The following is a 24,255-nucleotide window of genomic DNA, read 5'->3' on the forward strand; positions in this document are numbered from 1 at the left end:
GCATCTTGACTGGGTTTCCCCTCTCCCCATAGAAACAGTTATAAGTCCCCAGGTCCAGGAAACCACGGCCTTCCACCCATGCATTGCTTAGCCTTCTCTACAATTCATTCCATGGTCAAGTCACTTGGTTTGTCTCTATCACCCCTAACCCCTCCATTCTAACCCCCAATTCTCTCCTTATCTACCACAAATCCTTTGACCTCAGCTCTCTCCGGAAACAGTTCTCCCCAAGGTTGCTTTGGAATGCTCACTGTCACGACGGTGGTGATGACAGCAAAGGCCAGCATGCACTTCATATTCTCCTTTTCTGTGTCCAATTCTGTACTGAGGTCATTGGTGTAGTCATAATACAGCCACCAGAAGACACCACAGACAACTAGAAAACAAAGCGACAGCAGACTTGGCACATGTCCTGAGATATCACACACACACACACACACACACACACACACACACACACACCAATATAACCACTCAAAGTCCAGCCTGAGCCAGTAACAGTGTTCAAACAGTGGATCCTAGATCCTCAAAAGCTTTGTAGCCCATCACTTATGTCTGGGTGATCTGGAGAAAGCCAGGTTAGCCCGCAGAGAACCTGTCTATCCTGGGGTAGCTCTGGTCTTTGGCAGACACAGGGACCTAGCCAACAGGATGAGTCAGAGAATGATCAGGAAGGGATGGCACCAAACAGAACACCATTTACTCTAAAATCTAAAGTGTTCACATAATGTCTGCTGGTGAGAGCTCTGGGGCTAGGGAGCTGGAGGCTGGCTTTGAACTCACAGAGGTGGGTCATTTAAACAGCCCATGGAAATAATGTTATCAGTGTCCCCCTGTGAAGATACACTGATGCAGCAAACACTCTGCATTTGTGCAAAGACATGACCTTAACACATTACTGTTGTAACTCTCTCCCCAAAACTCCCAGGGATATTCACAGTCCATTGACTGGTAAGGAAAGAGTACACAGAGTCCCCTGGTTTTTGTTCCTTCTCTGCCTTGCCCCGCAGATAGGCCAGAGCCTTTGTGTGATAACCATGGGTTCTCTCAGGCCCAAGGGATATGTGTAGCATAGAATAAATCCTTCAAAATGAAATTTTAATAAAAAGGAAGTTTGAATTTCTTCAGTCTCCCTGCACCAAGCTTTTTATATTTGTTTGTTTGTTTGTTTTGAGACAAGGTCTCTCTATGTAGCACTGGCTGTCCTGGAACTTGCTATGTAGACCACACTGGCCTTGAACTCATGGATATTCACCTATTTGCCTCGGCCTCCCCAGTGGTGGGAATAAAAGTGGGCATCACCACGACCAGCTGGAATTCTTCCTTACAGTGTATATGAGTACCAGAAAAATACATTTTGGTCTTGTTGTTCGTTTGTTTGCAGCTCTGGGGATTGAACATAGGGTCATGTACATGCTTGGTAAGACTAGCACTGAGCTGTATCTGCAGCCCAGCGAGATGGGCTCCAGCACCACTCAGTTAGCAGGCTGGTCTCAGGAGCTACACAGTGGGGTAGAATCAAGGCTAGATGGGGCATTAACTCTTTGGGAGGCAGAATCGACTCCCATTGTCCTTTCTGGGCCTGGATTTCCTTATATGTGAAAGGATGAGTCTAGACTGTGTCCCCTTTTAAGACTCTAGTTAGTTAAACAAGAAAACCAACTGTGGTGGTTTGCATATGCTTGGCCCAGGAAGTGGCACTATTAGAAGATGTGGCCTTGGAGGAAGTGTGTCACTGTGGGGGTGGACTTGGAGACCCTCCCCCTAGCTGCCTGAGGATGCTCAGTCTGTTCCCGGCTTCCTTCGGGTGAACATGTAGAACTCTAAGCTCCTCCTGCACCATTGCCTGCCTGGATGCTGCCATGCTCCTGCCTTGATGATAATGGACTGAACCTCTGAACCTGTAAGTCAGTCCCAGTTAAATGGTGTCCTTCATAAAAGTTGCATTGGTCATGGTGTTTGTTCACAGCAGTAAAACCTCAACTAAGACACCAACCAACCTTTAAATTCTATACTTAACAGAAAGGCATTCCAGTTACTTAGAAAGAATAGAAATACTTACACAGCAATCCCAGAATGACCAAGGAGATGATAATGTGGACCAGGAGCGTTGAGATGAATCGGAAGGTGAACAACATGGCCAGAGACAAGGCTGGAAGGTAAGCAAAGCACATGAAGCCCTAGGACAGCAAGGGCGGAGGGCAGCTGGGGAGGAAGGGTGCTGAACAGCAAAGGGATCAAGCCCAGAAGAGTGACCACTGACAGGTTTGCTCAATATCAGGGAAAACTACCAAACACCAAACACAAAGGCAAGCTATACCCAGGGAACTCGCCTAGGCCTGTGACACATTCACTCTGCCATTGAAAGCAGGTTCTGAAAAGGCTAGCGTTCTTTGAAAGTTTAAGTAGTTAAAGATAAATAAGTAAATGAATTATTCCAGGGGCTGGAGAGATGGCTCAGCGGTAAGAGCACCCGACTGCTCTTCCAGAGGTCATGAGTTCAATTCCCAGCAACCACATGGTGGCTCACAACCATCTGTAAAGAGATCTGATGCCCTCTTCTGGTGTATCTGAAGACAGCTACAGTGTATTTATATATAATAAATAAATAAATCTTTAAAAAAAATGAATTATTCCATAGTACCCAGAAATTATATTTTCCCTACAAGTCCAAATTAACGATTCAAAAATCAAGTGTTTTGTCTTTGGTGCTGGGCTATGTATGGTTCTAACTCTCAATGTTCTCATGAAATCTCAAAGAAAAATGCCTCAACAATGAAAACAATCAAACTTATAAAAGTATTTATTTTTTCTTGAGATGGGGTTTCTCTCTGTAGCTCTGGATGAACTGAAATTTGTGCTGTAGACCAGGCAGGTCTCAAACTCAAAGATCTGTCTGCTTCTGCCTTCCAAGTCCTGGGATTAAAGGCATGCACAACCATCACCCAACACAACTTAACTTGTAATTATTAAATAAACTGGATATGTAAGATGTTGCATTTTATTTTCTAACTGTTGGGCTTTTAGCGTGTGGGGTTTCTGAATATTTCTGTGACTATGAACACTAATTCTCCCAAATAAAACAAGGTATTGCTTATAGATGCGTCTGTAGGGTGGGTACAAACAACAGGATTTGGAATCAGACCTGGGTCAGAGTCTCAGCCCTGTCAGTAACGCTGGGCGTTGCATCTGATACCATCAGGGATACTCGCTCCTACCCTTCCCCACCCAGCAGCCTTCTGGTCTAAGGGATCAGTGGAAGGCACATGGGCCAGCAGAACCAGTGTCCCCAGATACTCATACTTGACATGGCAAATACACGACAGTATTTATTTGCCTTTCTCTTAGGTAGAGTTAACAAAAGACAGGAGTGGGGCCAATATATTAACTCAGCTCTACACGGTAGCTTCCTGGCTGAGAGTCCACTGGTCTTCTGTTCTTCCAGCCCCCTGTCTATACCTGAACCTTAGAACGGATGTAGAAAGGAAACAGATCAGCTCTATACTGAAGTCAAAGCTGTCGAGTTTCGTTATACTACGTACTTGAGTGCTAGAACATTCAGCGTTGGACACACAGTTACTAGATAAGATCAACCGCGAGTTACCGAATACAAAGGCACACAAGCCGAGGATGGTGTCTCTTCCTGCCATGATTCCACTTAGAATCCGATGGAGAGCGTCGGCATCGTTCAGCAAGACCGATGCAAACAAGGAATAGCACTCGGGGGTCTGAGGGATGCACCGGTTAAATAAGGGGAACGGCTTGCTGAGAAGAGAAGGCAGAATCAGTGGTAAAGTGCTTCATTATTTCTAAGAAATGTTTATATTAAAAATTCCAACCTCCCCAAACCATAAGCTCAGAATTTATAAAAAGGACTTTATGACCAGTGACACGGCTCAGCAGGTAAAAGCACTTACTTGGCTCTGAAGACGATCAGGATGTCATTCCCTGACTTGCACATGTGTAGTATAGTGTCTGCCCCACATATGCATGCTTGACTACAAGCACACGCAAACACACACACACACACACACACACACACACACACACATACACACAGACAACTTAAATAGTAAAAAGTTTAGCAGCCTTCTTACAAAGCACATGTTAGAAAGATAGGCAGCCAAAAAAAAAAAAATCATTGTTTTGCTAGAGTGATTGCCTGATCCACATGATAAGAAACCAATTAAAAGAACCTACAGAGGGCTGGAGAGATGGCTCAGCAGTTAAGAGCCCCGACTGCTCTTCCAGAGGTCCTGAGTTCAATTCCCAGCAACCACGTGGTGGCTCACAACCATCTGTAAAGAGATCTGATTCTTTCTTCTGGTGTTTCTGAAAACAGCTACAGTGTACTCATATGTAATAAATGAATAAATCTTTAAAAAAAAAAAAAAAGAACCTACAGAAGCCCAAACACTAACAACCTCCCTCTCTGTCTCTCTCTCTCTCTCATCTTTGTGTGTGTTATATGTGCATGATTGTATATATGTTTACATGTACATGTGCATGTGCTTCTGTGGGCACATGTGTGTGTAGGTCAGAGGAGAGATATTGTCTCCCTCTCTCATTCCACCTTCTTGAGACAGGGTCTCTTCATGAAACCTAGAGCTCACCAGTTGTTTCGACTGGCTGGTCAGTGAGTGCTGGATCTTTGTCTCCCAGCTCAGGGTAATACATGCACAGCCCTGTGGCTAGCCTTTATGTGGGTGCTGGGGATTTGAATTCTATCCGCACACTAGAGCAGCAAGTACTTTACTCCCTGAACTCTCTCCTAATCCCAATAATTGTGGGACCATGAAAGGCAGCCTGGCTCCTGGTTGAGCTAAGGCTAGAACCCCCGGTGACCCTGAAGGAATGGTAGGTGTTTCGACTGACTCCTAGAAAACCAGGCCCCTGTCACTAGCCACAGCCCCTCCACAGGTAGAGGATGTGACCACATCCTCAATCAAGATCAATCAATGGAGATCAAGATAGATCTCCATTTTAATGAGGTACTTAAGGGCCTGGAGGCTTAGCCCATAACCTTTCCTTCCCAGACATTCTTCCCTGCAAAAAGTATTTAATCTCAGGCCTACCCTGAGAAGGGGGTATGGTTTTACTCATCCACTTTCCACCATGACAATAAATGTCTTAAAACCATGGACTGCGCCTTTTCACCGCAATCTGCCTTGGGGAGCCATAGAGAAGACCTTCACCTATCAGAGTCCTTGTCTAATTTCCCACAGGCCTCTCTGCACTCCCAGCCATGACCACAGCAAAGCCAAGCCCAAGCCTACAGCCCATCAGCCAAAGGACTCCTCTCCTGTTCCTTCCCATGGGACCAGCTGGAGCTCCCTCTTTCCCCCTCCTCCCTGGGCTCGCAACCCCAACTCTGTTCTCAGCTTTTCTGTGGCTTCCAGTGGCCCCTGGATGCCCAAGAGCCTAAGAACCCTACAGCCTGGCCTCCTTGCAGGCCCGGAGACCTCCAAGCCAGCTCCAGCTGTGTCCCGTGCCTCAGATTGCCCTTCCCCACCCCCAGGGTGGTCAACTTCCTACATCCTGCCTTCCTAAGCATCTGAGCCCTGTGGTGGAACAGACGTGGGGACACCCCCACCCCCATAACCTTACAAATAATGACATTCCTTTAAGGAACAGTTCGGGGATGGACTGGGTCAACCAAAAGCCACACTAATGACAGTAAAGACTCTCTTCTGTCCTCTTCAGAAAGTGAAGCAAAGCTTGTGATTTGGACCTTCAGTCAGTGTGAAAGCTAATCTTTTCTGGGATCCTCTCTCTAAAATGTAAACACACATAGGAAGATCTAAGGAATCTTCAGGAACCACAGATACCTTCCTAGGTTCTTCCACTGCCCTATGGGCCCTAAACAGTGGGGATAAGACTCTGAGGCTAAGAAGTGTTAGATTGCTCTCTTTCAAGTCTTGGCTCCAAGATGACCATAAAAAAGAGAAACAACAGTCATGCCAAAAAGGGCCGAGGCCATATGCAGCCAATTCGCTGCACGAACTGCGCCCGGTGCGTGTCCAAGGATAAGGCCATTCCTTATCCTTGTTTGTCGTTCGGAACACTGTAGGAGCTGCTGCAGTCAGGGACATATCTGAAGCAAGCGTCTTCAATGTGTATGTGCTTTCCACGCTCTATGTCAAGCTGCACTACTGCGTGAGCTGTGCCATTCATACAAGGTCGTCAGGAATCGATCTGGTGAGGACTGAACACCCCCACCATGATTCAGACCTGCTGGCGCTGCACCACGACCTCCATCAAAGCCCATGTAAAGAGGTGATTTCATGAAGGCAGAAAGAAAAATAACCTTGGAAAAATAAAACGGAAGTTATACTTAAAAAAAAAAAGCAGTGTTGGATTATTTCACAGATTGTTGAAAACCAGGCAGCCGCCATTTTGTGAGATGTATAAAGAGGAAGCAGGGAGACAAAAGAAGAGCTTCTGATGCTCCTATTGAAGTCCAACATGGACCTGTGGGAGAACCTTCCTTGGGTGGTCACACTATTATAAGAAGAGTTCTTGAATCACCCAGTAGTGATTTAGCAGAAAAGTAATACAACAGGAAAATTAAAGTTGAAGTTTTGAAGGGGTAAAACATCACATGGTTAATTCTAGAGGGACCAATGGACAAATCTTTCTTGTGCGGAGCCACTGAGTACAATTCCTCGCAGGCAACCACTGTTTTTAGTCTCATGCACTTTATTTTAGAGACATCTGAAAGCCAATGGAAATGTGATATGGAAATCCAAATGGAAGTTTGCAATTGACCTCAAGATAACAAAAATTATACTTGAAAAAAGAGGCCAGGCTGCACCGTGCTGAGCTGGCCAAAAACAAAGGCAGGAGGGGGGCGGGGGATGAGTTAGCCTTTTCTTAATGCCAGCATCCACATCAAAGGCATAAAAGGGTTGGAAGTTGATGAGAAGAGCGTTTTGAAAGATAAATGTTTAATTTTGGAATAATTTTAGAGCTTCGGAAAAGCCTTAAAGCTGGAACAGAGAGTCCTGTGTACCCTTCGCCTGCGCTCCCCCGATGTTAATGCTTTACGTGCCCACAGCACATTCCGGAGGGTTCAGCCTTAGCCTTGGCAGTGTGCAGTCAAGGAAACTACAGCTTTTGTTTTGATTCTGTCATATTCCACCAGTGTCCTTTCTCTGTTCCGGGCGGGATCTAACTCAGGACATCAAGTCATATCTGGTTATCATGATCCTCTTTGGTCTGTAACAGCTTCTTGTTTCTCATAACTTTACCATCCCTGAAGATTCTCGGTGGCCGATTTGCCAACTTCCTCTCCACCTGTAGATTTTCCCTGCTATTCTCTTATAATTAGACTGCTGTTCTGGGTTAAGAGAAGGCATCGCCGTAAGATGACATGCCCTTTTCGTAAAACCCCATCAGCGAACTTAGCCGGTCTGGCAAACGTCACTGTGAATTGCCCTTGATAACTTCATTAAGGCTGTTGGTGTTTTTCACTCTCCAGTCTTTGGCAATGGGTCCCTAAGGCTTGCTTGCTCTCAAGGGTAGGAAACTCAAGTCCTGCCTCCTACAGAGAGAAGTATTTACATTATCTGTGACTATTTACTTGTCGATCACAAGATCAGCCTACCCCTTTCTCTTCCTGTCCTTCTTACCCTCCCCTCTCCTTCCTGCATCATTTCTTTATATTCTGGAGCATGTCAAGTCAGGGCCCAGGACCGGGGAGGCAAAGGCAGGCAATCTCTGTGAATGAGACGCCAGCCTGGTCTATGTAGCAAGTTCTAGGGCCCTGTCTCAAAAACTAAAACAAACCAACCAACCAACCAAACCAAATAAAGCAAACCAAAACAAACCAAAGCCCACCATTGCTAGTTAATTTTGGTTAACCCCCCAAATGGCTGTCCTGGTGACATGCTTTCAACAGAAGGACTTTGGTGGGGTGAACAGGATTGTGACTGAGTTGACAGAGTTAGACTAAGGGCAAATTTATGCTTATGAAGAACCTCTCCTGATCCCCCTGCCCTCAAAGATTAAAAACCTTGAGCAAAGGCATCTAGTTCCTGGTCAGTCCACACTGCATGTATCAGATCAAAACCATCCCCAACCCCCTGACTGCATATAAACTTGTTTTGCTTTTCTGACATTTTGGTCTTTTCTTTGCCCTGCTCCCAGACCCAGAGACGGCCTTGGCAATTTGATCCCCAATAAACCTTTCTTTCTACCCATGTAGTGGTCCAGCTCAGTTGTCTTTCTACCCATGTAGTGGTCCAGCTCAGTCTTTTCACTATGCCCTTGCTTACTGGCAGGACTGCTGTGATCGACCAATTCCAGCGTGCTCTTTAGGTGCAACCCTCCTTGCCTTTAGTCTACACTACTAGTGACAAAGCTGTTTCCCAAAGTTACTTAGAACAGTTCCTTCCACCCCCTCCAGTGGGGCTGCCATATATTTATTTATTTTCTTACTTATAGACAGGTACTCACTCTATAGCCCTTGATCTCATGGAACTCACTGGACAGACCAGGCTGAGCAGCGCTGGTTTCACGGTGTGTGCCGCTGTGCCCTATCATGCATCTGTAATCCAGTTAGGATCAGTTTTCACAGTCCATACATTCTGCCCCGGGATATCTGACCCCCTTGGCTGATTTTTTTCACTTGCATAAACATAATTTCTCTCCTGTTCAGGTGTCGATAAGGACAGCCATTGTCAGATCGGTGCTTTTGTTTGAGTTTGTTTTGTTTTGGGGAACTGTCATGAGACTTCATGACAAGAAGGAGGAAAATGAGAACCACTTCTAATTCTCCCACGTTGCCAGATATAGAGGATTTTAATGGAGTTCAGTGTAGAGAATCCCATGGGCTGAGCTGTGAACCATTCTGTAACATCTGGAGGGCAGCGGCTTTGATTAAGAATTCTATGCCACCATGGCATTTATCAGGGACAAGGGACAAATGAGGGCTTTCTGAGGTCCAGATACTGGGTCTGGGTCTACATAGCTGGATTTTATTGACCCTGTCAAAGGCTACACGGAAGGCAGTGGAGGCTTCAGAGTGAGGCTGCAGACCGAAGAGGACTTCCCAAATGACTAGCGGGAGTGGAGAATACAAACCATTTAGTACCTAAATGTAACCAGAGAAGATTCAGGAACTGCCCGTGTTTGGTTCAAGAGCAAGGACTGTGGAGGATGGACTGGTTTCACTGAGCAAATTTAAATACAAAGAAGGGAAGAAAAAAATCCAAATTCTTCCTGGCTGTGTCTTGTGTTTTGTTTGAGTGATATAATGCCTCTGGAGCGATGTACACACGAGTATAGATTTGTGCGTTACCTATCTGTAAACATAAATCATACCGCATTTCTCCTTTGAAATGAAAGGCAGTACACTACACAGTGATCTATTGTTTACCTTTAGTAATGTGCCTTACAGTTCTATACATATCAGAATATGAGGGCTTCCTAATTTTTTAAAAAGAAATTTAATTATGTATATGTGTGTGCAGGCGAGTACAGGTGCCAGACGTTGGATCCCTGGAACTAGATTATAGTTGCTTGTGAGCCACTCAGTGTGATGCTGGGAGTTGAACTAAGGTCCTTTGCAAGAGCAATATTCACTTTTAAACTCTGAGCCATCTCTCTAACCCCTGGGATTTTCCGGTTTTACTGTTGTAAAATTTGCAACATGCAGTGAGACTTTTGGCAATTACATACCACTACCCCCACTATCAAGGCAACGATAGGCCCACCCCAACGCCCACTAACTGCCCCTCCACGTTATTATTTCATTATGTAGCCAATGCTGGCCATGGCTGCAGGGTATTTAATCACGTTGGGAATCCCGGATTGTGTTATTTACTGGAAAAAAACTTGTTAGTAGTTGTGGCTCAGCCCTAGCACACACCTTTAATCCAAGAGCTTTCTGCTTATTGTAAAGAGGATTAAATAAAGCCAACCAAGAGGTGGAGCAAGCAACCAGTTCACAGGGGAATGAACCATAGAGAAACCAATGATGGTGGTGAGAGTGGGCTGGGGGACCACAGAGAGTAAGAGGAAGTCAGGAGGATGGATAGAGAGTCACACAGGAAGTAGAAAGGATGGGGCTTCATTCTGAGGGGATTTTGAGACTTCGTGGAGGTCGGGAGTTTAGTTTTGGAATGTCCAAGGAAGTTCAGCTTTTACCCCAGCACGTGGCTCCCAAGTCTTCACTGGTAAAATCGAATGTGTGAGGTTTTGTTAAAACCAATAGGCATAAATTTGTAATTTTTCCGCCTGCACCTTCCGTGTGCTGGGATTGCAGGCGCGAACCACTGGGGCCTGATTAGGATGCGGACCATTTTGATAGCCGCAGTAAGTCCCGTCATTCTCCTATGGAGCTGGTTGTTCCGTTCGATTGTTTTCAGGGAAAGGCTGCTGTCAAGGTCATGCGGCCGAGGATGATCATGCGTCCCTGATTCTTCGGCTTGGTTACGTTTTGCACCATTGTGCCTGGTTTACACTGCGCTGGGGATCTGTACCAGCTTCATGCCTGTTAAGCAATGGCTCTACCGACTGAGCTACTGATACAACTTGGGTTTGATTCTGGCGTCGATATTGTGGCACACACCCTTGTGTCAAGTTCCTTCCATCAATGCGCTTTCAATTCCCGAGCCCATCACGGGTTGCGCCTGCTCCCATCTTTTGCCGGGTTCTACTGAGCTGTGTGCCCTTGTGTTACTACTTGAAAGTAGAGACCAGTCAAATGTGTCTCGCTGCTTTTGTCTTTTCTTTAAAAACCTAAAGCTTTATTGAAAGACATCTTGGTCCTTTCGTTCATGCATTTTAAAGGTAATGTTTATTCTTTAAGACGTTTAGTGTATGTGTGTGCATCGTAAAGTCTAGGGGACAGCCTCAGGTCTTGTCTTAGACATGGCGTCTTGGTAGGTTTCTGTTGCATTCACCAAGCTGGCTGGCCATACGCTTCTGGTATTCTCCTGCCTCTACTTCCCATCTCCCCCACAGAAGCACTGGGATTACAGATGGACGCTCGTCTGCATCCGGCTGGACACGGGTTCTTTTTTTTTTTTTTTTTTGGTTCTTTTTCTCGGAGCTGGGGACCGAACCCAGGGCCTTGCGCTTCCTAGGTAAGTGCTCTACCACTGAGCTAAATCCCCAGCCCACGGGTTCTTAAGATTCAAGCTCACCTTCAGATGTTTATGCAGCAAACCTTTCTCCACTGAGCCATCTCCCCAGAACTGTTCATGTGTCTTCTTAAGCTTCTTTCTAAGTTTCCTTTTAAAAAGTTTTGATAAAGATGGACTTTAAAACATTTTTATTTTGCTACGAGAATCCAAAAAGATGTTTATTTGAGACTGGAACTTACAGTGTTGACCAGGTTGGCCTCAAACACAGACATCCACCTGCCTCTGCATCCTGGGTGCTGGAGTTAAAGACGCACCACTATGTCTGGCTCGGAAAGACAGTTGACCCGTGTTTTGTTTCTTTGCTCAATTTGCTAAATATTTTATAGAACCTCTGGACATTTCTAGACCACTGTTACTCACTTTAAAATAAACATGCTTTTTCTTTTTCCCTTCTGTTTCTTTTCCTTGCCTGTTACCTTTCCTAGGCCTTCCATTTCAGAGATGAATAGATGTGTTTGGAATAGACACCCTTTCTTCTTTCTAATCCTAAGATTTCTTAGATTTGTTTTTCAAATTAAAATTTTATTTATTTCAGGCTGGCCTCCTGCCTCAGCCTTCTGAGTGCTAAGACTACAGACATGGGCTTCTACGCATGGCATGTCTCTTTGTGGCTTTCAGTAGGAGTTACTTTCAGACTGAGAGAATCCTTGTCCGCTTCTAATGTGTTCTGGTTTCTTTCTCTATAGAAAAACCATCCACTGGATGTCTCCCTGATTGATCTAATCCCACTTACCAAATAGTTCACATTTCCCCATCGATTCACAATGTTTTATCATGCAGTAAGTTCCCATATTTGGATCTAATCCTGTTGGTCTGTCCATTGACGTAATGATAAACTAATAGACCAATAAACAAGGATAAAGTCCTTTCATGTTGGACCGCGTGATTGACAGAGTACTTTCCCATCCCATTTGTTTTCCTTTCAGCGTACCTAAGGTGGCACTGAGGTTTTCCTCCTGTGGTTCGCATATCTTTCTTGTTAAATTGGTTTCTAGGCACTTTCATGTCTTTCTATGTGATCTTTGTTCCTGCTGTAGCAAATTAGAATTTTTTTTAAAAAACCACGAACACGGAGATTTCAGTGCACTAGCCATCCCACACCCAAATGTGTTCTGTTGTTGCCCACGGGGGGGCTTTCCAGTTGGTTCTCTTAGTTTCCCAGGTCTATGATCATCTCCTCTACAGACCAGTAATCACTCCTGGTTCCTCTTGCTTTTCTGCCACCAAACGATTTCACAACACCAATAAATTGGAAGAGTTTTAAAAGCAAATGTATTCTTAAGTCTCATTAGGGTTTCTTGGGGCTGGGGATTTAGCTCAGTGGCAGAGCGCTTACCTAGGAAGCGCAAGGCTCTGGGTTCGGTCCCCAGCTCCGAAAAAAAGAACCAAAAAAAAAAAAGTTTCATTAGGGTTTCTAAAAGCTAAGAACAAACATGGACTTAATGCTTTTTCACTCATTTGAGGCAAATATTATTCTACTCCAGACCTTAATTTTACACATGTGACTTTGCCAACATGTGTGTGTTTTGTGTGTGTGTGTGTGTGTGTGTGTGTGTGTGTGTGTGATTCATCTAATCCTGTGCTGAGAAAGAAAGACAAGAAGCCACATCTTACCTTGAAGGGGGGCACCGAGAAACATGTAAAGTTTGGGTCTTTTATGTTGGGTTCCTTCCTAGCTGTCTACTGAAAGTGACCATCATTAACTTGGCCAGAGTTGCATTAGCCCACAGCCTGAGGTTTCTTCCAAATTTCTGCATTTCATCACCACCAGCAAAAACACTCCAACTTGCAGGAAGTAATCTGGAGGACTGCCCAGATAGATGTGGGTACGTTTGTATGCGGATTTCACTCAAGCAAATGACACAGTGTCAAACAGGAGGCTAGAACTAGGACTCAGTTGGGGGCAAGAGTGTGGGGAGCATCTCAAATCTTTTTAGATTTCAAATGCATGGGAGACTCAAAATATGGCGCTATGCTAACACTACACTAGTCACCAAGGCAAAAAAAAAAAGAAATTTTTGCTTGTTATCATCTGTAGTACTTTTTCATTGCTTGTCAGAGCTCATGCACAGGTGCACATGCCTTCTTGAAGCTCACCCACTGCTCTAAAAGGGCGTGTTGTACCTTCCACGATCGACACAGGCAGAAGGAACAATTGATGTAGTCAGAAGAAGTATTTAGAAAATGTTCTTTGGCCTTATAGCCACACTTCTCATGTTTTGTAGCTTTTAAGGCTTGGCACAGCTCTTCCACGATAAATATGATAATTTCCATCTTAAACAAACGCTTCCTTGTGTAGGAGAAGGAAACGGCGCCCCCAAGCCTATTTTTGTCTCTCTTGCTTTGTCCAAAAAGGGCTAGTCAATCCCTTCTTCTGTCTGCACTTGGAAAGTTAGTGTTGGCAAAAAGTCTGCCCTGGAAGGTGAAAAGGTTGGGGCTGGCTTCAGAGGGAGAGGAGGGGGTGGCTCCAGGACATGTGATACATCTTTCCCTCCCAGCTTGGGGTGAGCTTAAGGAAGCCACTTACTAGGTTGTCCACGCTGAACTTGATTGTTTGTACTGAATTACAGAAACCAATGTGGGCACTGCTTGGTTTTGAATGCCAGCATTTCTACTTGCACATTGGATGGGCTCAACCTTTCTCTGATCAGTCTTCTCATCTATTAGATTGATGCTTAAAGTTTAGACACCCTGTGAGGCCCCAGAGAATCAGCACATGTCGGAAGTTACAAAAGGAAGCAACAAGGAGGAAGAGCGCCACCAATCAGCACCATGTTCAGCACCTGTGTCATCATGTAAGCCTCCCATGGAATCATGGCTGCCATCCCAGTGACACAGAGAGGACAGTGGATCCAACTGTGTTTACATGGAAACTTCGGAAAAATTCCATTCTTGGGGCTGCGGTATATAGCTTAATCCACAGTCAAGTGCTTGCCTTCTAAGAGCATTGAAAAAAATTGAAAGAACATGTGCCAACATGGTGGGCTGGTGGGCACACACTTGTCATCCCAGCACTGGAGAAGCAGAGGTCAGGTGTCTCATTGGTGAGCTCTAGGCCAACAAGACCCTGTCTCTTAGAAGTGGATGGTGTTTCTGAATATGACTCCAGAGTTTCTCTAGCCTCTGCATGCTTACATTCAAGGGTACGTACACACACACACACACACACACACACACACACACACACACACACACACACATTCTCTGTTACTGTCTTTGACACTGTCTCTGTCTGTCTCTCCCCTTTCAATTCTAGCTGCAGGCACACTTTACAGCATTGCTAAGAAACAATATCCCCGTGTCCAAGCATTACATAATCTCTAGCCCATTAAAATGCTCCAGATTTTTTTTTGTTCAGTTGTGTTTCATTAAGACAAGCAATGATAACCACATTTTAAAAAATAAAATACTGTGGAAGTATTTCTGTATTGAGTACTTATCTCTTCACATAGTTCCTTCCTGTCCAAACTACCTTACACTAGCGTTCATTTTAGGAAAGAAGGCTACAAGATGGCGGATTACACCTGGACTCCCATGGAGTTAAATCCTGCTTGTCTTTAGGACTGGCAAGATTGATATTTATCAAACTGTATTTACAACCAGTTAGAGGACTGTCATTAATTTTAGTATAACATTTTTTATTAATTCTTTGAGGATTCCATGCAATGTATTTTGGTTATACTTCCCCCCACAACTTCTCACAGATCCACCCAACTAGATACATAACTTTGTCTCATGGTTTTCTTCCCTTCCCTTCCCTTCCCTTCCCTTCCCTCCCTTCCCTCCCCTCCCCTCCCCTTCCCTTTCCTTCCCGTCTGTCTGTCTTAAGGTCCACTGCATCCAATGCATGCTGACCATATACTTCTTGATGTGGGACCACCCACTGAAGTGTAGCTCTTCTATCAGAAGCCATGCCCTATTGAGAAAGAATCCTCCTTCTCCCCACGCTCTCAACTGTCAATAACTCCACAGCTAGAAGTGAGGGCTCTTGAGCCTCTCTCCTCCTCACAGAATGTTGACTGGCTATCTCTACAAAGATATTTTTTAAAAAGTTTATTGGAATAGGAACTATCATAGAAATCACATATAATAAAAGGAAGTCTTTTTGTGACCTTTCTATTTGTTTTACACACCTATGTAGGAAGTTGTGTGTGTCCTGGGTTGTGACAGAGTTGTAACAGAATACTCTTTACTATGTGGTTCCCAAGCTAAAGTATCATCAAGCTGTGCAAGCTGGTCAGGGCAATGTCTTGTTCTACTGAAATTATTGTTTCTCATAAGATTTTTTTATGGAGTACTTATTCATTGTAAACATATTTATATTTTCCAAAAGAATGGGTATGAATGGGCATGCAAAGTCAAAGAACTTAATTAGTACACCAGAGCATCCTGCCTGCCTGGAGCTGTAGCCTTGTCCACTGGGCAAATGTGAATCCCTCACACCAGCACTGCTTTGTTACAGCTCAATAAGCACAAGAAGCCTGCAGCATGCCAGGAGCAAGTAAGACACTGGAAGTTCACCCAGGATGTTCATAAGGACCTGTGCTTATGGGTTCACTGAAAGAAAAATGATGACACCTGCTTGGCCTTGCTCTTCCAGGTCTATTTCTTGATATATATATATATATATATATATATATATATATATATATATATATATATATATATATATATATATGTGTGTGTGTATTATATATTATAATTAATATATAAATTTAATATGTATATATAAAATAGCTTTTAAAACTTCAGTGTACAACCTTGTGTAAAATTCTAATAAACTTAACTTGAATACACAGAAATTTTTTTAAAAATTATTTTTATGGATTTTTGCCTGCATGTTCATATGTGCAGTCTATGTGTGCCTGGTGCCAGCCCAGGTCAGAAATGGGTGTTAGATCTCCTGGGACTGGAGTTATAAGTGGTTATGAGATGCCATGTGGATTCTGGGAATAGATCCAAAGTCCTCTGCAAGAGGGACAAGTACTGAGATGTCAAGAAACCTCTGAGCCATCTCTGCAGACCCTCAGGCCTAGTTCTTTGGCATAGTCTGAACAACAAAGACTGTTGTTGCAATGGAAAAGTAGATGTTGATGGTTTCTCTTTAATAGTAACAAAGAACTGAGGAAGGACGAGTGTACAGTAGCCTTGTCATAAAGTCGTTCATTTGATAATAATGTATGTATTTGTTGTCACATTTCTTACGTGTGTGTGTGTGTGTGTGTGTGTGTGTGTGTGTGTGTGTAGAAGAGATGGTTTTCAGGAGTGGGTTCTCTCCTCACATTGTGTGTGTCCCACACGTCAAACTCCGGTCACCAGGCTTTGTGGCAAGTGCCTTCTGGTTGTGCCATCTCGATAGCCCAGCACTAGTATTTGAAGACCACAGGGACCTTTACTTTTCGCCTTACTTAGTCATTATGTGTATTGTGCAGAGTAAATAGCCCCTCCTTGTTTGTCCCCGGTTGGGAGCGCAAACTGTATCTCCCTTTTATTTTTACAATGTATAGCAGAGGAACAGGCATCATCAGGACTGAAAGCCTTTGGTCCATCAGCTCTTACCTCGGAGGAACCGGGAGCCTGGGACACAGTCTATCTGCACTTGGACTCTGAGTGTAGTTGAAGGAATTCAGACTATACACACACAGGAAAGAGCCTGGAAGCAGAAGACACACACACACAGGCTGTTTTCATGTCTTGCATCCATCTTCCTTGGAAAGCCAGTAAAGAGACCACAGCCATTCTACCATATCAGGAAGGAGTTTGAAGGTATAACCCCAACTCATGGAAAGAGCAGGTGTGCCGTCCAGGGTAAACTTGGGTTCCTTTCTCTCCCAAGCCCCAAATTCAACACTGAACTGTAGGGCTGGCACTAGAATGACTTGAAGGTTGCCTGGAGGTGATTTATTATAGGAGCTTGAGGTTTTTAATCCAGCTTTGGAAATACTCTTAAAGATCCCGCACTCCATTTTATAGACAAAGCTCACACGTTGTCTTGTTTTGTTGCTTTTGCTTTTTCATTAATGTAAGTCTGAACCGTCTGGACCCAGCGGTTGTAGGACAACTTCTGACTCTCTTTCTGATCAGGGAAAGTGCCCGCTGAGCTTCACAACTTCATCAAAACCCCCCAACACCAGTGATTTGTCTGTGAACCTGGAACCTTTGTCTCCTGTCCCCCTTTTAGTCTCTAAGGGAGACCTTTTACTACAGGGAGCTAGGAGCACAGTCAGCAACCAGGGGTTCACATAAGTCCAGAAAGACTCTAATGACATTGAACAAGCTCATGAGAAAACAATTCTATTCCTTTCCACATAAGGGGTGCAGCAGGGGTGTCTACTTTGTCTCTTTTCAGGGAAAGTAGCTTCAGGATAAGTTATGTTATCTGGGACTCTAAGGGTTGCTAGTCCAGGTGATGTGGGGAAAGAATGGGCCTTCAGCACCTACCATTGATGTTGGCGAAAAGCTGGACCTCTTCCAGGGTGTCCAGCTGCTTCTCGGGACAGCTGGATACACAGAGGGCCATGGGACCACGTCCCCTGTCTTTGACTTCCAGATTGCAGGCATTCATAAAGAACACATGTCTAGAGATGGAGGAAATTAAAACATGTCTCAGGGCACTGGCTCTCATTGGTTTACCTGTGGGCTTTGAAAATATAGCCCATACCACCACATAGGGGGCACAACAAAGGCAAACTTTGTAGCCTAGTGCTTCTAAAGAACTGAACACTTAATTAGCCAACTAGGAGCATCTTGTGAACCACGTTCAAATGTGAGCGAACATTTCGTCTTTAGACTCTGCATCTGAGAGGTGGGGGAATAGAACGAGAGTTACCTGAACACGGAGGAAGAGAAGAGTTAGTCAAGCTGCCCACGGTGTGCTAGAAGCTGGCACATAAATGCCTTAATGGAAACTGTTCCAAAGTGTTCCAATATGTTTCAGAGAATGGCTGGCAGAACTCAGGGAAGTGACCAGTGGGAGGGAAGGGAGCTGAGGTTGGGAAATTAAGACAGCATAAGAGCCAGGGCAGCCTGGAGAGCTTGCCTGTGGCTACTTAGTCACAGAGCTGGCTGTCATCATCAGTTGGCAGCTTGACTTCCCAGCTCGAGGTTGATACAGGCTGCTAAAGTCACAGGACCGTAGGGGAGGAGCCCTGGGAGCTGACCGAGACGGGGGCACGTAGTGGAGGGGTCTAGAAGCCTCTCTCCCTCCACTGGGGATGGGAGGAAGTTTGTACAAGAGAAATAACGGGACAGATTTTCTGGGTGGATGACGCCCACAGACTTCATTTTGTTTAAAAATTTAAAATTATGTTAAAATATACATCCAGTTTGCATCCTTAACCACTTCCAGCACACAGCTCAGGGCACTAAAGGCACAGATGGTTCTGTGCAACTGTCCCTGTCCCCAGGCTCCAGAAACGGTTCCAATAGACAAGAACTACTCATCCCTCCTCTTCCCCCAACCCCGGAAACCACCAGTTCATTTTTCTTTTTTCCTCCAAAGCATAATGCACACTACCTGTCTGAGTCTGAGACACTGTCAGGGGAGCTAAGCCTTGATTCATGCTCACTGGAGCCTTAGAACAGCCCGGAATCATAGGCACAATTACCAGTTTAAAAAGATGAAAACTGGTCTCCGAGAGGCTCGAGACTCTGACCCAGATCTCAGAGGCTGAAAGTGAGCCCAGGACTGGCTGGCTCTGTAGCTGCCTGCTTTCATTTTAAGACAGGCTGGCCGCGGTTTCAAATAAGAAGCGTTGCCAAGCTTTTAAACGAGCACGAAGTTTTGAAATAAAGCCCCTCTCCAGGTTGGAGACCTAACTCCAAAAGACTTACTTTTTTAGAGTCATGTCCTGCCCAGAGAGGGGGGCGCCTTCCACCGGAGAGTTCCTCTTGCCACACACATTGCCAAAGCTGTCATATCCAAAGAGGAGTCTTCCTGCCGCCCCGGCCACCACCGAGTAACCCATGATGAACACCTGGCAAAACCCAAGGGCATGTGACTGCCGGGCCACAGAGAAAGCCACCACCCCTCACATCCCTAAAGACACCAGTGTGAAACAAGCAGATAAACATGGAGCCTCTGGAGCTCCACAGCCCCCCCCCTTCCCCAACAGCCATTCCAGCCAGCCAGGTAGGGTCTGGCTCTGTGAATGCTGGAGTAGCCGGTGTAGCGGGTGGGCAGCAGGGCGTCCTAGCGCACCCAGATTCCCCTCCTCTTTATCGTCTTCAAGAGGCTGCTGATTTTTTTTTCCTACCAAACTTGACTGGGACAACTTCATTTTATCCCTTCCCCATGTCTGGGTTATCTAAGTGCATTGAGGCTGTGCTAAAATTTTCCTGTGTGCCTATTTGTGTGGTAGGTATGTTCTCATGTGTGGGTGCACCTGTGTACATGCATGTATATGTCAGAGGTCAAAGGTCAGAGGCCAGAGGTCAGAGGATAACTTTGACTATTGATCTGCAGACAATATCTACTTGGTTTTTTGTTCTTGTTTGTTTGTTTGTTTGTTTGTTTGTTTGTGGAGTCATGGTCTCTCTCAGGTTTAAAACTCACCAAGTAGGCTAGGCTGGCCAGCCAAAAGATCTGCCTTCGCCTGTCCCCACCTCTGATCAAATTCATGTCCTCTTACCCAAAGTAGCCACACTTAGTGCCTGAGCTACCAAGCATCCCGACTTTCTTTATAAGGTGTTCTTTTCATCTAATTTTAGAAAATCCTTTGCAAGGCTACACAGTTGATACAGATCAACGCACTACTCACAGTCCGAAGGAGTATTTGGGTTCTTGCTTAAATTTCACAAAATAAAAAACTTATAGAAAAAAAAAGATTTTCGGGATTTTTCAGTTTGGCGATGGGCATCTTGCAATCAACAGGTGTTTTTTGTTATTTTGTTGGTAATGGTGTTTTTGTTGCTTTGTAAGTCCACTTTTATAGGGAATTCAGAATCTTTGAAATTTCAGTCCAAACACCTGTACCATTCATACACATCTGATCGTCCTCTGCCAAGATTTCTTAGGAGCGTGTGGTAAGTTTACCAGCCTTTTACATACAGAATGCCACCTGAAAGTATATGGTACTCCTGGCAGGCTTATTCAGGGACAGAGGCTGTGGGACACTATCCACTCACATGAGGAATGGTCATATATTCCAAACCTAGGCTCCCTTAAAGCCAATGTATTTCAGAGGCTCTGCATTCTTTGTCAATTTTGAAATAAAAATAACCAACAAGCCTGAGCAGGTGTAGCCTGAGCAGGTGTAGCCTGAGCAGGTGTAGCCTGAGCAGGTATAGCTTGAGCAGGTGTAGCCTGAGCAGGTATAGCCTGAGCAGGTGTAGCCTGAGCAGGTGTAGCCTGAGCAGGTATAGCCTGAGCAGGTGTAGCCTGAGCAGGTATAGCCTGAGCAGGTGTAGCCTGAGCAGGTGTAGCCTGAGCAGGTGGAGCTGAGCAGGTAGAGCCTGAGCAGGTGTAGCCTGAGCAGGTGTAGCCTGAGCAGGTGGAGCCTGAGCAGGTGGAGCCAGAGCAGGTGGAGCCTGGGCAGGTGGAGCCAGAGCAGGTGGAGCCTGGGCAGGTGGAGCATGCTGGAAAGCCCAGCTCTAGAGGCAGAATAGTGAGGGTCAGGAGGGGGTTATGACCAGCCTGACTTCAAGGCCAGCCCAGGCTGCACAAGACCCTGTCTCAAACAAACAAACAAACAAACAAAACAAAACAAACAGACAAAAAACAAAAAAAATCAAAAACAAAAAGCCCCCAAGAGTATTAAATAATCTCCAATTGCTCAGTGTATACCAGAGACTGTTACCAGGGAACACAAAGATAAACAGAACCTAGTGCCTACCCTCAAAATCCAGCCCCCAGGGTGGTGGTGGTGGTGGTGGTGGTGGTGATGATGATGATGATGATGATGATGACTGGTGACTGTACTCAGTCAAGGTTGGACAAAGAGGCTCAGCGGAGGATACCAGACTTAGTGGACCACATAGGGGAGGAGACCCTTGTTCCTTCCCATGTCTCAAGTTCCTCCTCAGTTTCATTATTGAGAGTTCTAGGCTAACAGGTCACCTTTGCTAAGAGGAAAGATTGCTCCTTTTCTACTTCAAGGCAGTGTACGGAAGTGTGGCTCAGTGTGTCTATGTGTGTGGCTTGCTTGATAAGTTGATCCAACCTCAGCAACCTCTATCTTCCTAGGCTAGAATATGAGTCTTGATGTCATCTGGACTTGGGAGTGGTGTGTGTATGTGTGTGTGTGTGTGTGTGTGTGTGTGTGTGTGTGTGTCTGTGTGTGTGTGTGTTTGACTACCTCACCGGAGATTTTTCTAATAGCAACATTATATTTTCTATGTATCATGACTTCACATGTGACATCTCCTTTGGGAAGTTTGGGAAGGGTGAGGGTTAGGGTTTACTTGAGTTCCCTCCACACTACTGTGAACCATCGCTGCGGTTTTAATTCCACACAGGAGGTAGCGAGCAGTGTAACGAGACCCTTGAGAAATGGACCTCAAAGAATTAAAACTTTCTCAGGGGACCCCAGGTACTCCCCGCCACTACAATCCACATCTCCCAGGAAGAGCCTTCACTCTGCACTGATATCTGTCACACAGCCCAAGCCACATAGGAGCATTTCCTGGCTGTTTTCCTGGCTTCTAAAACTCTTAACAGAAAAGGTGGAAAGAAACTAACAACTTTCTGCCTCCAGTTCTGCCCAAAGCTGTAAATGAACACACTTTTCTTCACCAATGCCTGGATTTCTTTTATTAGGCTGAGGCTGGCCAGCTCCTCAGGGTCTGGACTCCAGTATAGGAAGTGTGTGTGTGTGTGTGTGTGTGTGTGTGTGTGTGTGTGTGTGCTGTGGGCTCAGATGCAGTCACTCCGAGCTGGGTCTGGGTAAACGGGAGTATTGAAAGATGACTGGGAAAGGGTGAGGTGGGAGAGGACACGGGAGGGTAAGTAGAGGCGGGGAGCACTCGAGCTTCAGACTTGCTTTCTGCTTCTGTGTTTCACACAAGCATAAGCACAGGCTGGTGCTCTTTCTGTTTGCAGGGACCAGTTCTGGTGGCAAGCCTGACATCCTCCCCAAGCCTCTTTATCCAGCCCCAGCCAGGGGTAGCACCATCAATAATCCTGTCCTACACTTGGCCAATCGGTATATCCACTGAAAGACCCGGAAGTGGAGCAGTGGATGCACTCATGAATGTGTGCACACACGAGTGCGGGTGGGCACACACACAGGAACACACACACACAAACACACACAGGAACACACACACACACAGGCATGCATGCACGCAAGCACCACACATGCATGCACGCGCACACACACACACATTGTGTCCTGCTTTAAACAGGTATTGGAAGCTAAATTTTCTTTGCAGACGATGAAAGCAGCCAGTCAGCTAAAAAAGAACTCTTTTGCCCAACACAGCAAAGAGAACCTGGGCATATGGAAAACTTTACATTTATCTTACAAACAAAGTATATACTTTCTCTGCAGCTTCCAGCTCAGGGCTTGCAATGTCTCAGCCAGCTCATAATTCTTCAGGCTGGGAAGGGCCATCTATGATCTTCTCCCTAGGCAGCTGCTAGCCTGAGAGTTTGAGCGGTTAAGGGGGCAAGGGAGGATCATTAAATAACATTAACAGCCCAAGGTCAAAGCTGTAGACACAGGAGGGACAGCTGCTCCCTACATGGACATAACAGCAGGACTGGAGAAAAACAGCAACCGTTGATAGGGAAGGCAACGAGGCTTGGTAGGTACACGGCCTTCTCTGAGCTCCTTAAGGAGAGTTTGGAGGGCCTCAGTACGAGCAGAAGCAGTAGGAGCAATAACACATTCAGGCCCAAGCTTCCACTGTGTCTCTAACTGCATCTACGCAAAAACCATTTGGAAAGTTAAAAATTAAATAAACGTGTTCTTTACTTGGAAAGAACAAATGTGGTTTCCACAGTCAGTTCAAACTAAAGTCGTTTTAACAAAGGTAATTACTATTAGGCAGATATTATAGGGCAATGCGAGTTAATCATTCACTATGTAGCACACAGCACGCCCCAATATGGCATGGGCGACTTCATTAGCACAGCCTTTGAACAAGGCGAATGAAGCTCTAAGAACAAGAGTGGCAAGACTCAGCTCCAAGAGACTTCCTGGGCAGGGTCTGGTGGGGAGCAATCACGTATACAAGTATGCTATGGGAGGGTTGCATCGTTGCTAAACACAGTAGATCAAGGACGTGTGTGTGTGTGTGTGTGTGTGTGTGTGTGTGTGTGTGTGTGTGTGTGTTCGAGCATGTGGGTGTATGTGGGTTTGTGTGTACATGGTTTAAAAAAATCTCTTTCTTGGCCTTTCTTGATTTTTCCCTTTGTTAGAAAACAGCAAACGTTGAGAAATGCTTGACTTGGGTATGGCTGATGTGAAAGGACTTCTGCTCTGAGAACTTGGAAAGCAAAGGAATGCACAGCCCCCTTACTAAAGAAAGGCCTTGCTGCAAACTGTGGTTCTCCATATCCTAATGGAATTACCCAATACATCTTTGGTCTCTGGCAGGAAGACAGTCTTCTCAGAGACTTTAGGAGATTGTGAAATCCCAGAATAAGAATTTCTTAACTCATGGTCATTCTAAACCAATCGCAGGAGTTTGTCCTTGCAGCATAAACTTTAAACCATTGGCATCTAAGACACACTTGTATCTGGACTCACAAACACCGGGGACTTAGGCCTGCCAAGCAGCCAGACTTACCAAACCAGTCCAAAAGAGAAAGAACAAGACTAGCCACGCCGTATCTGTGCATTTTCTATAAATTTGGGGTCGCCACTCTCTCTGCCTTGTTTTCTCTGCAGAAACCTTCCAGGAAAATGGAGAGTTGAGAAAAGCAAGAGAAATAGTCAGGTGAAATCAACCGAACCCAATCCTATCCAAACGCTGCTTAAAGTAACTTAACTTTGTCACTGGATGCTTTCTCCTGGGGAGACCTGCTCTCTGCAGGATGAATATGAAATCCCCCGGGTACCAAGTTCTTACTGGAGTTAAGACACCCCCCACCCATAGTCCCTTGCACCTTTCTGGCCCTGGCCCAACACTTGTGTCAGGTACTGTGTCGCCAGGACCAGGT

At 45.3% G+C, this 24,255-nt stretch overlaps 1 protein-coding gene and 1 pseudogene across 5 annotated transcripts in view; one reads left to right on the forward strand and one right to left on the reverse strand.

Annotated features, from left to right (window-relative positions):
* Positions 1–24,255, reverse strand: part of Slc44a3 (solute carrier family 44, member 3) — a 78,462-nt gene that overhangs the window by 53,950 nt on the left and 257 nt on the right. For 4 of the 5 annotated variants that reach the window (XR_010063593.1, XR_010063592.1, XM_039102087.2 and 1 more), the window contains exons 2-8: positions 23,883–23,987; positions 18,984–19,126; positions 17,592–17,728; positions 16,710–16,803; positions 3,605–3,765; positions 2,063–2,152; positions 252–376 (exon numbers count right to left, since the gene is read on the reverse strand). Coding sequence is in view for 3 of the 5 variants with exons in the window: in XM_039102087.2 (XP_038958015.1) it covers positions 252–376; positions 2,063–2,152; positions 3,605–3,765; positions 16,710–16,803; positions 17,592–17,728; positions 18,984–19,126; positions 23,883–23,987 (855 nt within the window). In the remaining 2 variants the exon portion in view is untranslated. Of the gene's footprint in view, positions 1–251; positions 377–2,062; positions 2,153–3,604; positions 3,766–16,709; positions 16,804–17,591; positions 17,729–18,983; positions 19,127–23,882; positions 23,988–24,201; positions 24,254–24,255 lie in introns of those variants that run through there. The other variant, NM_001013914.1, reaches the window with a different exon arrangement.
* Rps26-ps10 (ribosomal protein S26, pseudogene 10) lies at positions 5,900–6,272 on the forward strand (annotated as a pseudogene).

Source organism: Rattus norvegicus, chromosome 2, assembly GCF_036323735.1.
Source record: "Rattus norvegicus strain BN/NHsdMcwi chromosome 2, GRCr8, whole genome shotgun sequence".
Lineage (NCBI taxonomy): Eukaryota > Metazoa > Chordata > Mammalia > Rodentia > Muridae > Rattus > Rattus norvegicus.